Raw genomic sequence first — 13151 nt, forward strand, 5'->3', positions numbered from 1 at the left:
ATCTTTCTGATGTGGATCCTCTGATTCCATATCTTCTCTTTATTTGAGAAATACTGACTTTTTTACATAAAAAAAATACATTGTGGGAACATAGCCCAAGACTTATTATTCTTAGACAATTTAAATTAAAAATCTGTTTCTAACCATTGGCCACAATGAGAACAAGTATTATGTCTGGAAATAATTGCTTTTCAATACCCTAGCATCCTTCTAGCGTGTTTTCTTTTGCTAAAATGCCAACATTTATTTCGATTGCAAAGTCCATCGTACTTCATTACTAATTGTGTTTATTGTACTTTCGGGATGTGTCGTATTTTTGTTGAACTGAGTAATGGAATGTGTCAATGAAATTTGAAAACTGACCTGCAATTACTTTAGAATTCTAAGAGACAATGACATGATTGTTGTGGGAAAGTCTCCTACTGTTAAAAGTATGTTGTGCAAATGTATACCAAAGGCTTACGTGGGAAGGCAAATCAATGTTGTAAAGAGATAGAGCCAGTGCATTCATTTTGTTTACTTTGGTTTTCACTGTCTGCCTGCTTTCACTGAAAAACTTGCTTGGAGCAGACTGTAGCAGACCTCTCTCTGTCTTTTCATAATTGATCAGGGGATGACTGCCTTCCCTGAGGGTTAAGACGTGGCAACTTTTTCTGTTTGCTCAGCATCTCAATGCAGTAGTTCAAACATTGTTCACACCAGCTGGCAGTGTAATGCCATATGCACATCTTGTCAAAGCAACTGTTGTCATGGATACTAGACACTATCTGGTAGACCAGCTCATTGATTCTGTTATAGAAAAAAAAAAATCTGCTGATTTTTACTGGTTTTGTTTTTTACATTTTATACATACTTTACTCTAATCTAAAGTGTGTTTTGCATGAATAATGTACTCTATTTAGGAATGAGAAATTAATTAAAATCGTTAGGGCTCCTGATTTTTTGAAACAGAGAACCAACATAGCAAGACCATATATAAAGCATGTTAAAGCAAGTTCCCTAAATTTTTATAAATTTTTTTTACAACCTTATGCAGGTATTTTCCACCAGAAAGGGAAACAAAAATTTTCTACTGAGACTTAAAACTAATCTGTCTGGTGCCATTCAGATTACAAACTGCTGACACTGTTAGATAGCCATTAGGGGAAACAGACACATGGTACCTTTCATATATCCACCAATGTTTCCATAACATAGAAACATGTTTTTTTATTTTTCCTCTGATGCAAAGTGTCCAAGAGGCTTTCCTAAGTTCCAGGAGTGCCCCTATCTCTGCTTGATTGACAGCTAAGCAATGCTTGCAAATCTAGACACAATAGGGGGAGATTTATCAAAGGGTGTAAAATTTAGACTGGTGCAAACTGCCCACAGCAACCAATCACAGCTCCTCTTTCCTTTCAGCACTGACTAAAGCTGAGCTGTGATTGGTTGCTGTGGGTAGTTTGCACCAGTCTAAATTTTACACCCTTTGATAAATCTCCCCCAATATGTATGCACAGTGCAGGAATCCGATTAAGAAGCAAGGCTTAGTGCTTGAAACTAACTGTCAGGGACAGGGATGGAAAAAGGAGTGAGAAGATGTCATCAAAAATTCAGGAGCTTAGGAACGCCTCTTTGACACTATGCACAGTGGAATAAAGGAGCCAGCCATCACCCTGCTCTGCATTGATGAGGGGCAAAAACCCCGAAATAGTTATCTGCAGATGGGAAATCTTTCCTTTTGGAGAGACTGTTTGGCTTGGCATAAAATTCCCAGTCAATGTTGACTGAGCGAGACTTGACTTGAAGGGACATCTCTTTGCTCAAGAGGGGTAAGAGCTATTTTGCATATCCTTTCTTCCCAGAATTCTCAGTGGAGCAGCAATGGTCTGTAAGTCTCCACAGGTCTTTATGATGAGCTCTACTTAAGGAGAGTAACTACCCCTTTGACCCACATCGATACACCTCTCACTAGCCAGCCAACACCCTGCTCTGCACTGATGAGGGGCAAAAACCCCGAAATAGCTATCTGCAGATGGGAAATCTTTCCTTTTGGAGAGATTGTTTGGCTTGGCATAAAATCCCCAGTCAATGTTCTAAGGCTCCTTGACTGAGCAAGACTTGACTTGAAGGGACATCTCTTTGCTCAAGATGTGTGAGAGCTATTTTGCATATCCTTTCTTCCCAGAATTCCCAGAAGGAGAGTAACTACCCCTTTGACCGAGTGGAATAAAAACATTTCCGTCTGTATGGAAGCACAGATGGATAGATGAGTAGTGCCATGTTTCTTCTTGCCCTAACAGTTAACAGTGTCAGCAGATTGTAGCCTGAATGGTAGTTAACAGATTCACTTTAACCCCTTAAGGACAGAGCCTAAAATGAGCTTAATGACAGTGACAATTTTCAAATTTAGCATTTTTGTTTTTTTTCCTCCTCGCCTTGTAAGAGCTATAACTTTTTTATTTTTTCACCTATGGGGCTGTATGGGGTGTCATTTTTACCCTCATGATCTTAATTTTTTATTAGTGTCATATTTATGTATAACGGCCATGATCGCATTTTATATATAATGTAATTAAAAGTCATAGGGGTTAACGGTGGGTGGTTGTGCCATCACGGCGGCCTGTCATTAACAGTAAGGATCGGGCTGCTGATAGCAGCCAGTACTCACGCTCTGTAAAGTGAGCTTAGTTTCTGAGCTCGCTTCACAGAGCCGAAGGACCTATTGGCATACTAGTACGTCATGGGTCGTTAAGTGGCAGGCTCCAATGATGTACTGGTATGTCATGCGTCCTTAAGGGGTTAAAGACACATAAAATGTAAATAGCTGGTGGCCTATTCCTGCCTATGCCTGGTAGCCTAATTCTGCCAATCCCTCTATACACATGCCATATCCAACAGACAACAGAGTTCATTGATTTAGGCTCTGTTCACATATGCCTCAGTGTTTCTATCATAAACCTAAACTACCATGCAGTGCCTGATCCATTGCAAGACACACAACTGCAAATGAGAGCCCTTTTGATTTGTAATGGGGCCTGTCGTATTCCATCATATTGTCTGTTGTTTTAATACAGAACAATTCTTCTTGTAAAAATTACTGTTCCCTGCCGTTGCGGAGTCTATAATTGTAATTATTTGCATATAAAATTACATTAAGTCTAGCGGTATATAATGTTAAATAATTCTACTATGGAAGTGCTACTATGCTGTTTTATCTCAACCTATAGAAATACTAAGTTTACCAGTAACATTTTTTTTCATAACAATAGGATAAAAATAATTTTCCTATGTTTTTCTTATACTATTTTGAATACAATGAAAATAATGGAGTGACTTGCAGGGGGGCAAATATTATGCAGCACTGAAACAAAGATTAAATGTTCAATGCAGAAAATAAAGAGTTCAAAGGTCAGTCTAATCAGCACCCCCCCCCCCCCTGTAGTGTTTCATTTACAATCGGTCTGGTATTTACTAATTTCCACAAAGCTAGAAACAGACTAATTGTAGAAAGTTTGAACAAACTATTGGTATTGTTACCAGCTAAGAAATATGTTAGATTTATAATATAATCTTGATGTAAAAGCCCAGCTAATTAACAACAGAAAATAAATAGTTTTTTGAAGGTATTGTTTGATCTGATAAACAACAGAAAGAAACAACAATAGAACAAGTGCTGACAGAGTGTTGCGCCATGATTTATTTTCTTTTTAAGAAGCACAATATTTTAGTTTTTCATTTTTTAAACTTATAAAACATTGTTCTGCTATTTTTGTAACCTGGAGAGAAATTATAATGGCCTCATCAGAGGGAATGTAGGCAGCAAAAAGCCCTTGTGCAACAGGTTAGAAGGAGCCCAATGTTCTCTAGCCCTTTATTTTCCCCTTTTTTATGCCATACATGTACTGGCTGTTGATCATAGGGACAAAGGAGCTGTATCCACGCAATTACCAGGGGAGACTGACTTTAACTAAAACAGATGGCCAATGGCCAATTCAGGCCATTTTACCTCTTAGATGCTGACTGTGGCATCTAAGAGACAAACAGAGGGATAGGGGAACTCTTGATCACTTCATCAACCACTCAGTTATGAAGCACTGGCTTTAAAAAAAAAAGCCAATGGAAAATGGTCCCTTTTTATGAGAAGTTTTTCGGGAGCAGTAGTACAGCATGGAACATGGACAAGGCAGGACAAGAGCTGCTGTATAGATGTAGTAGAAGTAGCACCAGGGGTAGTATCTACAGAAATGGCATCAGCAGTAATATTGTATGGAGCCTAATGGATAAAGCTTGATATGTTATTCTTTGGATAATGTTAACTTTAGCAGCAAGATGGGTAGCAGTATCTGCATCAATGGCAGAAGCAGCAGTCCAGTGTAAAACACTATGGGCAAGTTATTATTATTATTTGTATAGTGGTAACAGATTCCACAGCGCATTTTGTACCTGAGTACAGGTACAAAGTGCTTAGAACTGCCAAAGATTTAGAGTAAAAGGTAAGGGGACATGTAATAATGTGCCTGAAGAGATGTGTTTTCAGAGCATGCTTAAAACTATTGAGATATTGGGAATGAGTCCAATGTCTTTAGGTAAAGCATTCTAGAGAACTGGTGTAGCATGAGCAAAGCCTTGGAGGCTCTAATTATGGAAGATAGTGTAGAGCACTGGGAAGGATGGTAGGTGGAAATGAGGAAGGAGATGTATGGAGGTGCAGAGTTGTAGAGAGCTTTATGGGTGAGAGTGAGGAGTTTGAATTGAATTCTGGATTTAATGGGCAACTACTGCAGCTACTGGCACAGGGGGGAGACGTCAATGTAATGGCTGGAGAGAAAGATGAGTTTGGCTGCTGCGTTCAGGATAGACTGGAAAGTGGAGAGTTTGGAGAAAGGAAGAACGATTAGTAAGGAGTCACAGTAGTCAAGGTGAGAATATATCAAGAAGACAGGAAGAGTCTGAGCTGTATCAATAGAATTGGTAATGGTAGCAATATCACCATCAGTGACATACTACAGTATTATCAACAAGAATTAAATCTGAATAGTTTAAAAAAAATTGCAACAGAAAGATATAAATTTGAATATAACTTGAAAAAAATTTACAAAGCATAAAGAAACATTAATAATTGATTGATATGGAAAATAATATTTTATTTAAAACGAAAAAAGGGTTATCTTGATAGGTTTTTTTTTTATTTTTTAACCTTGCTATGTAACTTATGGCTATGCAATTGTTATTCTTAGCAAAAGTATGTAAATATTAATAAAATGAAAAATTATTTAGATGCATACTGAAGTGTAATGAAGCAATTAGATACGTAAAAATTGTGTCAGTATTAGCAGGTAGTAACATGCTATAAGCACCAGGATTTAAATTGGAAAAAATTTGGACACAGACTGAAGTATAACTAATAGGCTATTTTAACACCCCTTTTTCTGGGCAAAAAAGTCTGTATTTTCATAATTACAACTGTTAATAAAAAGCAGTAATTTACAGCAGTAATTATCAAAATACGGCTGTATTTTCAACTCAAAAAACTATGTGTTAATATACCCATAATGCTTTATACAGTAAATGCTTTATGTTTGAAAAGCATAGACAAAGCATTAGATATTTGCAACACCATCAGTGGCTGGGAAGTCCATGGGGCCAGTGCCCAAGGTCATGTGATAGTAGCATCTTCTAAACTATCACTATCGTTGCCAAAGGGTTAAGAGGCAAAGCAGGTGGGGCTGAACAGACAAAAACAGAGCCCTGTTCTAATATATCTTCTCAAAGCAATTGCAAATCATTGTGATACTTCAGGGTACATACCCCATAATTCTGGGGATGAATATAGCAACCAATCACAGCCCAGTAAACATACCTTAGCAAGCTTTGGTAAAATTCAAGCTGAACAGTGATTGTTTGCTATAGAGAAAGACAGAATGATGAATCTGGATCAATGAATTTCCAATACACAATTGTGAATTTTGCTAAATATACAAGTACTGCAGATTTATTATGGATTTCAACTTTGAAAATATGCAATAAATCCATTGTGGATCTGATGCAAGACCTGGCATACTGATTTAAAATCTGTAATGCACTAAGAATTTGTGCCCCACTTTGTGGTTAAGAAATTGTAAATTGTATCCACTTTGCTGGCACCATCAGCATTGTGTAAATACTCAGAAATTCCATCATGTGTGGATGAACCTTTAAGAATACAAGTCAATGATTATAGAAAATATATATTATAAGTGGTTCAGCTTCCTGATTTTGGTACCTTTCTTTGAATTTCCCAGAGGCAGTTAACATGTGCAACAATGGTTTATCCTTTTCTCTGCCAATCTTGGTATGATATTGTACTTCCCTTTCAATTTTTCCCTTGTACTTCACCGGAATATTTGGACATCTGAGCTCTGCTGTACTCTGTGGTAGTTTGAAATGATGCATAATGGGGTATATTTAACCCCTTCAAGACAGAGCCCTTTGAGGCACAAAAGTCCGGGTCAGATAAATACAATGTTCCTCCTCGCCTTCTAATAGCCATAGCGCTTTTATTTTGCCACCTATAGGGCTGGTTGGGGTGTAATTTTTTGCGTCATGATCTCTAGTTTTTATTAATATCATAATAGTGTAACCAAAAAATTTTGATTGCTTTTTATAAATTTTTTTGTGATTTATAATTTAATTAAATCAGCAATCCTGGTGCGTTTTTTTTTCCGTTTACGCCGTTTCCGAGGCGGGAACAATAATGTTATATTTTAATAGATCAGACAATTCCGCACGCTACGATATGTAAAATGTTTATTTTTTCATATTTTTATTTTTATAATTAGCAAGGGGGTCTTTTAAACTTTTATTGGGAGGGGGTTTATAAGGAATTTTTTAATACTTGAAAAAAATTATTACATTTTTTTACACTTACATAGCATAGATCAGTGTTATCGGTGATCTATGTATAGAGCCTGCCTAAGAGCAGACTCTACACATTGATTGCCGATCTGACAGGATGGAGGTAAGGAGCTTACCCCGCCTGTCGGCACATAAGATCGGGACCCCCACAGCATGGCCCGATCACTCAGTGACAAATGCTTATATGCTTGATCTGTCACTGAGCACCTTAAACGCTGTGATTGCTGTAGATCACGGCGTTTAAGAGGTTAATGAGAGTCGGCTGCGGGATCGCAGCTGACTCTCATTACCTCCGGTCCCGGACACTGATGTGAGCAGGATCGCTCTCACTGCAGCTCTCCCACTCACATCAGAAAGCCCCCATCAGTACAGGAACGATATATACATTCCTAGTGCATGGGGTATGTGCAGTAGGAATGGATATATACAGATTGCTGATGGGAAGGGGTTAAGTTTCTTTTGTACAAGTTATCATTGGTCAATTCAACATCACAGGAGTTCAGGAAACATTTTTTTCCCTATGATGTTTGAGGATAAGGCCTTTTAGAGATTTAGAACTCTAGATTGTGGAAATAAAAGTAGTTAAAGTCTTCATACATTGCTTACACATTTTGTTTTAAACCATTTTCAGCCTTTCCAATGGAACTAATGCTGTACATTACAAGGAAAAATATTCTACAAAATAGTCACCAATTCAGTACCAGGGTGTTAGACAACTAATGTTTTTTATGGACCTCTAACCTCTCATGGTCTAGTGAATAACATTTTTTTCATTATCAAAAGAGAAATGTAAAAATTGATAGAACAGCTGCTCTGTGAGCATGTCAAAACATCCGTATGCATAAATTACCCTATTTTCACCATCCTTGCCCTCCTCAGTTTACTGAATAGTTGACAGACATATCCATCATATTGTATTTGTAAATTTGTACTGGAGTAATAGCTCAGCTAGTTCATTGGAGGTAAAGGGTCTTTAGTGCTTTACAGAAAATGTATTATCATCCTCTGAGACATTGACCCTTTTTCCCTAAAGCATAAAAGTGTTTTACACCAGAGACAATGGGGCTGATTTACTAATGCTGTTCCCTCAGAAAATTGACAGTATTTACCAGTTTTTTTCCTGTCATTTTTTTGGTTTTGCCATATTTACGTTATGTGCCAAAAAATATATCTCTTTAAACCAACACACCCACCATTTTGTGCTTTAAATCTGAAAAGTGGGTGTTTCGTGGCCATGTCCCTTTAAAATCTACCATAACCGACATAGTCATTCAACAAACAGTCATTTTTTGAAGGGTTTTCGATTCTAAAAATCAGCCACTTTTAGTGGTTGGGTATTAGATTTGGCTTGTGGATTAGATTGGATTGAAAACACAGAAAGGCTATGTTTACTCACTTCTGAAATTAAGTGAATGGCTGCCATTTAATGGCAAATAATTGCTGTTATTTTAAAACAATGGTCATTGCTTTTCTGGTCTTTCCTGGTTTTGGTGGAAAATACTGATCAAAATAGTGAACAAAAATACTGTGTGGGAACATAGCCTTGTCATGCAGAAAAGCACACCAGATTTACTAAGGGCAATAGGAAACATGAATAGTATGGAGTATAGAGCAAAAAATGGATACTCCAGCACTCTGGGATACCGTCCTGTTTTAAAGATTGATTTTTAATTCCATACAAAAAAGCAATAGTTGCATATCAGACCAAGGTGGTGTGCTTCATCATGGTCTAATGTGTGATAATAGGCAAGAAATTTAAAAAGCAAACAACATCCAATAAAATCAGGATACGTCATAGACATGCAAGTCACATGATAATCACATGGTAAAAACAGAAAAAATATGCATCTAATGGAAAAGTCCAGCTGGGAAGTTAAAAATCATTACGGGCAAGGGTTTGGGGGAAATAAAAAAATAAGTTATAGTCACCTGTTTCCTCGCAGAGCCGTGTCCCACTCCTAGATCTCACTCGCTGTCTTCTGAGCTCCCTGCCTGCTATGTCACGACTCACCTGACGGGTGCCCTGCTCAGCCAGTCAGTAACTGGGGCGGGACATTCTGGCAAATAACTGGTGGAGAAAGTTACAATAGTGATGTCCGGTTGGCTGTTAAGGCTTGTTGTGTATCTGTTTTGCTCCTGAAGGAGAGGCTTGGGTTTTACTTTGTACAGTCAGCTCTCCTTAGAATTTTATTTGTGTAGCCACTTTGTGATAAGCATTGTGCAGCTTGTTTACTTTGAATTTCAAACTTTTTTTTTTAATCAGAAAAGGAACCTTCTGCCACATTTTGGTGTTTCCTAATAGTATGTGTGGGGTATTCACTAGTGGCATTCAGTATAGTGTTGCCTGCAGTAGGTTTGCTAAATAGAGATGTGATAGAAATGTGCATACTATATTTTCTGTGTGTTTGGGTGGTGGTGGTGGTGGTGGGGACACGGACCAGATCACCCAATATTGATATGTGGGTGGGATGGAACTGGAAGGTAGGATACAGTATATTCACTTCCTGTGTACATGTGACACTGCTTATTTTGGCCAACCCAACCTGTAGCAGAATATATGCACAATAATTAAAAGAAAATAATTTTTTACCCCTAAAAATGGGAAATAAAGCAGTCAAGTGATTGATTCTAATGCAGCAGAAGTGCACAACTGTTATTGATAGCTACAGGCTCCATGGAGAAAGCAAAAGCCTTTTCTGTTGCTTCTGCTCTCAGTTTCTTCCCATATAACCCTTAATGAGCAAAGTGAAAATATTAGCATGTATGATACTTCCACCCCATGTATGAATGATCTGTCATTTGATTTCATTAGGTGTTGTTAGTGAGATGTGCTAAGTACTACAAAGCATAGATGATTTATGATAGTGACATACTATAAGTACAATATTCATTTGTTAGGATAATTGCTCCCTAGTTCTAACAGTGCTAGCCTGCCTGTAGGACACATGTAAACATTCTACATTAAGCAGCTGTAATGGATTTGTATATATCTTTTCTAAACACTTAATTATTGTTAAGGTGGAAATGTATTGTGTATGTATAAACCAACAAGGGCTTCATTTCTCTATATCTATTGTTTGTGCCTAGGCTCTCCAAGCAGCAAGACAGCTTCTTTTACAACAGCAAACGAGTGGATTGAAGTCTCCAAAGAGCAGCGAAAAACAAAGACCACTGCAGGTACAGTATGATCTGTGTACCTGGTGTAATATAATGCTTACTGAAATAGGACAAGACTGCCAATAGGACAAGACTGCCAATACACTATTTAGAAACCTACTGTGCACTGTTGTAATGATGGCCGATAAATAGCACTGCGACTGGATGATTTCTGCTTCTCAATTTGGCTGTAGAAGATCAGGGAATATACTGATATACTACTTACAACATACATTTAAAATTTCACTATGGACATCTTATACCATTACTAACTGAATTCTGCTGCATGATGTCTTTTTGAAAGGAAAGTGTCTTCAAAAACTCCTTTAAGGCATAGAAGTTGTACAAAGAAACAAGACATGAGAGTCCTCAAGGCAAATATCTGTATATTGTTTGGGATACAGCATTATTTGTGCTTTTCAAAAGTAGTTCCCCCTTGTTTCTAACATTTTATTTTTTTTTTTAGACATAAAAAGTTTATTTTTCACCTGCAGCTGAGTAGTCACTCCAGTATACTCAGTTGGCTTGTGGCAACATCTTAATTCATAACTTTAGTTTTAAATAATAGAGAGAGTAAGTGAGGAACTGTCTCCCGAAGGATACCATGAAAATGCTGTCAGAGAAGTGTACCTGTTTTCCACCTCTTAGAAGTGAAGAATACTCATGCACTAGCGCAAATTGAACTTTGAATGTTTAATTTATTATCTCTGGTGGATTTTGTATCAGTAGAAATAATGTGAAATGGTAGCAGAAAAGCAAAACTACATATGTCATGTATAACATTATTTTCCCCTGAATTTATCTTAAGTTTCAGGTTTAGATATCTTTTTTTTTTTTTTTTTTTTTTTAAGTTCTATTTTTGCAATTTAACAACAGCAACAGAAGTCACTTTCTCTGTCTTCTTCTAAATCTAGGATTGACAAGGATCATCACAAATTACATAAACGTCACTTCAACCAGCTCTCTTCCTCAATTGTAAGGCCATCCATACACATAAGATTTATATTTCCCAGAATGCAGCTAATAAAATATTGGTGGGATCATCCATATGAACAATTCCACCAGCAACATACCAGACTAAATTGCCCAATAAGTTGAAATAATACTGAATTTCATCATGTGTTTAGGCAACTTAATACACAAACTGTTCAAGTTGCAATAACTGGGCTTCCTGGACAGACTTTTTTCTTTTGTATTCTATTGCCCATTAGTATAAGTATTATCAGTATTGCTTTGAAAATAAATAAGGGCAGAGAGGAGAGGATAGGAGGGTGGATTGTGAGTATATTGTGGGTAGATTGTGGCTGGTTTTCTGTGGCAGCTGGGTAGCCAGTGTCCAGTATACCAAGTCACTGTGTGCTAGCACGATATTATACCTATTTTCTGAGTGTGCATTATCCCAAGTCATTTGGTGCTGGCATGGCATTATACCAATCACTGGCTGCTGGCTGGGCTTTATACCAAGTCAATTGGTGTTGCAAAAAATCCTATTATCATTCAGTGGGTCCTGTGAAAACAGTTGCTATTTTCAGTCATTGGGTGCTGGGAATTCAGTGTCCATTCAAACCAGTCTGTGGTGCGGTGCTTGAAGTTAACCAAGTGTTCCTGCTCAGTGGAGTTACTGCTTAGTCAGATTATTAAATAGTTGGTTCATGTAAATGTTTACTGTACTGTCTTGAAAAACACACGTGACAAAAATATTATAAAGCATATTAAAATCCCCAACAATCCTCTTCAAACATCTGTACAATAAAGTATCTAACCCCTTCCATTCCCAGTGGATCCCTCCAATTATGCTAAATCTGTGGCCTGTCCCATCTATTGAGGCACCAGTAGTGGCGCTATCCCCCATATAAATAAATTATTTGTCTGCCTCTTATTTTATCTAGCTCCCTCAACCATTCAAGTGTGAATGCACAATAAACCACGAATGGCATCCTGCCTTTCAGCAACAAAGTTCTGGTGGCAGTAGCTTTAAAACAGGGGTGGGGAACCTCCGGCCCGCGGGCCGCATCCGGCCCCTGAGACCTCCCGATGCGGCCCGCAGCTCCCCTGTGATGCGCGCCGCTCTGGAGGAGGAAGGAGCCGGCATACACAGCATCCTCCGGTGTCTGTGACAGCTGCCGGACACAGGAGGATGCTTACTATGCCGGCTTCTTCCACAGCAGAGCGGCGCGTGTCTTCAGTCTCCTGCGGGCCGCGCGCGATGATGTCATTTCATCGCACGCCGCCTGCAGGAGAAAGACCGGCACAGAGGACCTGGGACAGAAGAGGACATGGGCAGCGTGGGAGCGGAGGTAAGGTGAGTGGGATGTTTATTTTTTTTATTTGGGGGTTAACTAGGCCACCAGGGACATGCCTGATGGGGGTTAAATAGGCCACCAGGGACATGCCTGATGGGGGTTAAATAGGCCACCAGGGACATGCCTGATGGGGGTTAACTAGGCCACCAGGGACATGCCTGATGGGGGTGATAACTAGGCCACCAGGGACATGCCTGATGGGGGTTAACTAGGCCACCAGGGACATGCCTGATGGGGGTTAACTAGGCCACCAGGGACATGCCTGATGGGGGTTAACTAGGCCACCAGGGACATGCCTGATGGGGGTTAACTAGGCCACCAGGGACATGCCTGATGGGGGTTAACTAGGCCACCAGGGACATGCCTGATGGGGGTTTATTAGGCCACCAGGGACATGCCTAATAGGGGTTAACTAGGCCACCAGGGATATGCCTGATGGAGGGTTAAATAGGCCACCAGGGACATGCCTGATGGGGGTTAACTAGGCCACCAGGGACATGCCTGATGGGGGTTAACTAGGCCACCAGGGACATGCCTGATGGGGGTTAACTAGGCCACCAGGGACATGCCTGATGGGGGTTAACTAGGCCACCAGGGACATGCCTGATGGGGGTTAACTAGGCCACCAGGGACATGCCTGATGGGGGTTAACTAGGCCACCAGGGACATGACTGATGGGGGTTAACTAGGCCTTCCAGAGGCATCACTGGGGGGGTTAACTAGGCTACCAGGGGCATGACTTGGGGGTTAACTAGACTACAAGGGGCATCACTGGGGGGGTTAACTACAATAGCAGGGTCATCACTGGGGGTTAAC

The 13151-nt window shown here is 39.4% G+C and overlaps 1 protein-coding gene across 13 annotated transcripts in view; it reads left to right on the forward strand.

Annotated features, from left to right (window-relative positions):
• The window catches only part of FOXP2 (forkhead box P2), a 209106-nt gene that overhangs the window by 71093 nt on the left and 124862 nt on the right, over nucleotides 1-13151 (forward strand). For all 13 annotated transcript variants that reach the window (XM_069976224.1, XM_069976213.1, XM_069976232.1 and 10 more), the window contains one exon: nucleotides 9964-10053. In XM_069976224.1, coding sequence (XP_069832325.1) covers nucleotides 9964-10053 — 90 coding nt within the window. The remainder of the gene's footprint in view (nucleotides 1-9963; nucleotides 10054-13151) is intronic.

Source organism: Dendropsophus ebraccatus, chromosome 1, assembly GCF_027789765.1.
Source record: "Dendropsophus ebraccatus isolate aDenEbr1 chromosome 1, aDenEbr1.pat, whole genome shotgun sequence".
In the NCBI taxonomy this organism is placed as follows: Eukaryota; Metazoa; Chordata; class Amphibia; order Anura; family Hylidae; genus Dendropsophus; species Dendropsophus ebraccatus.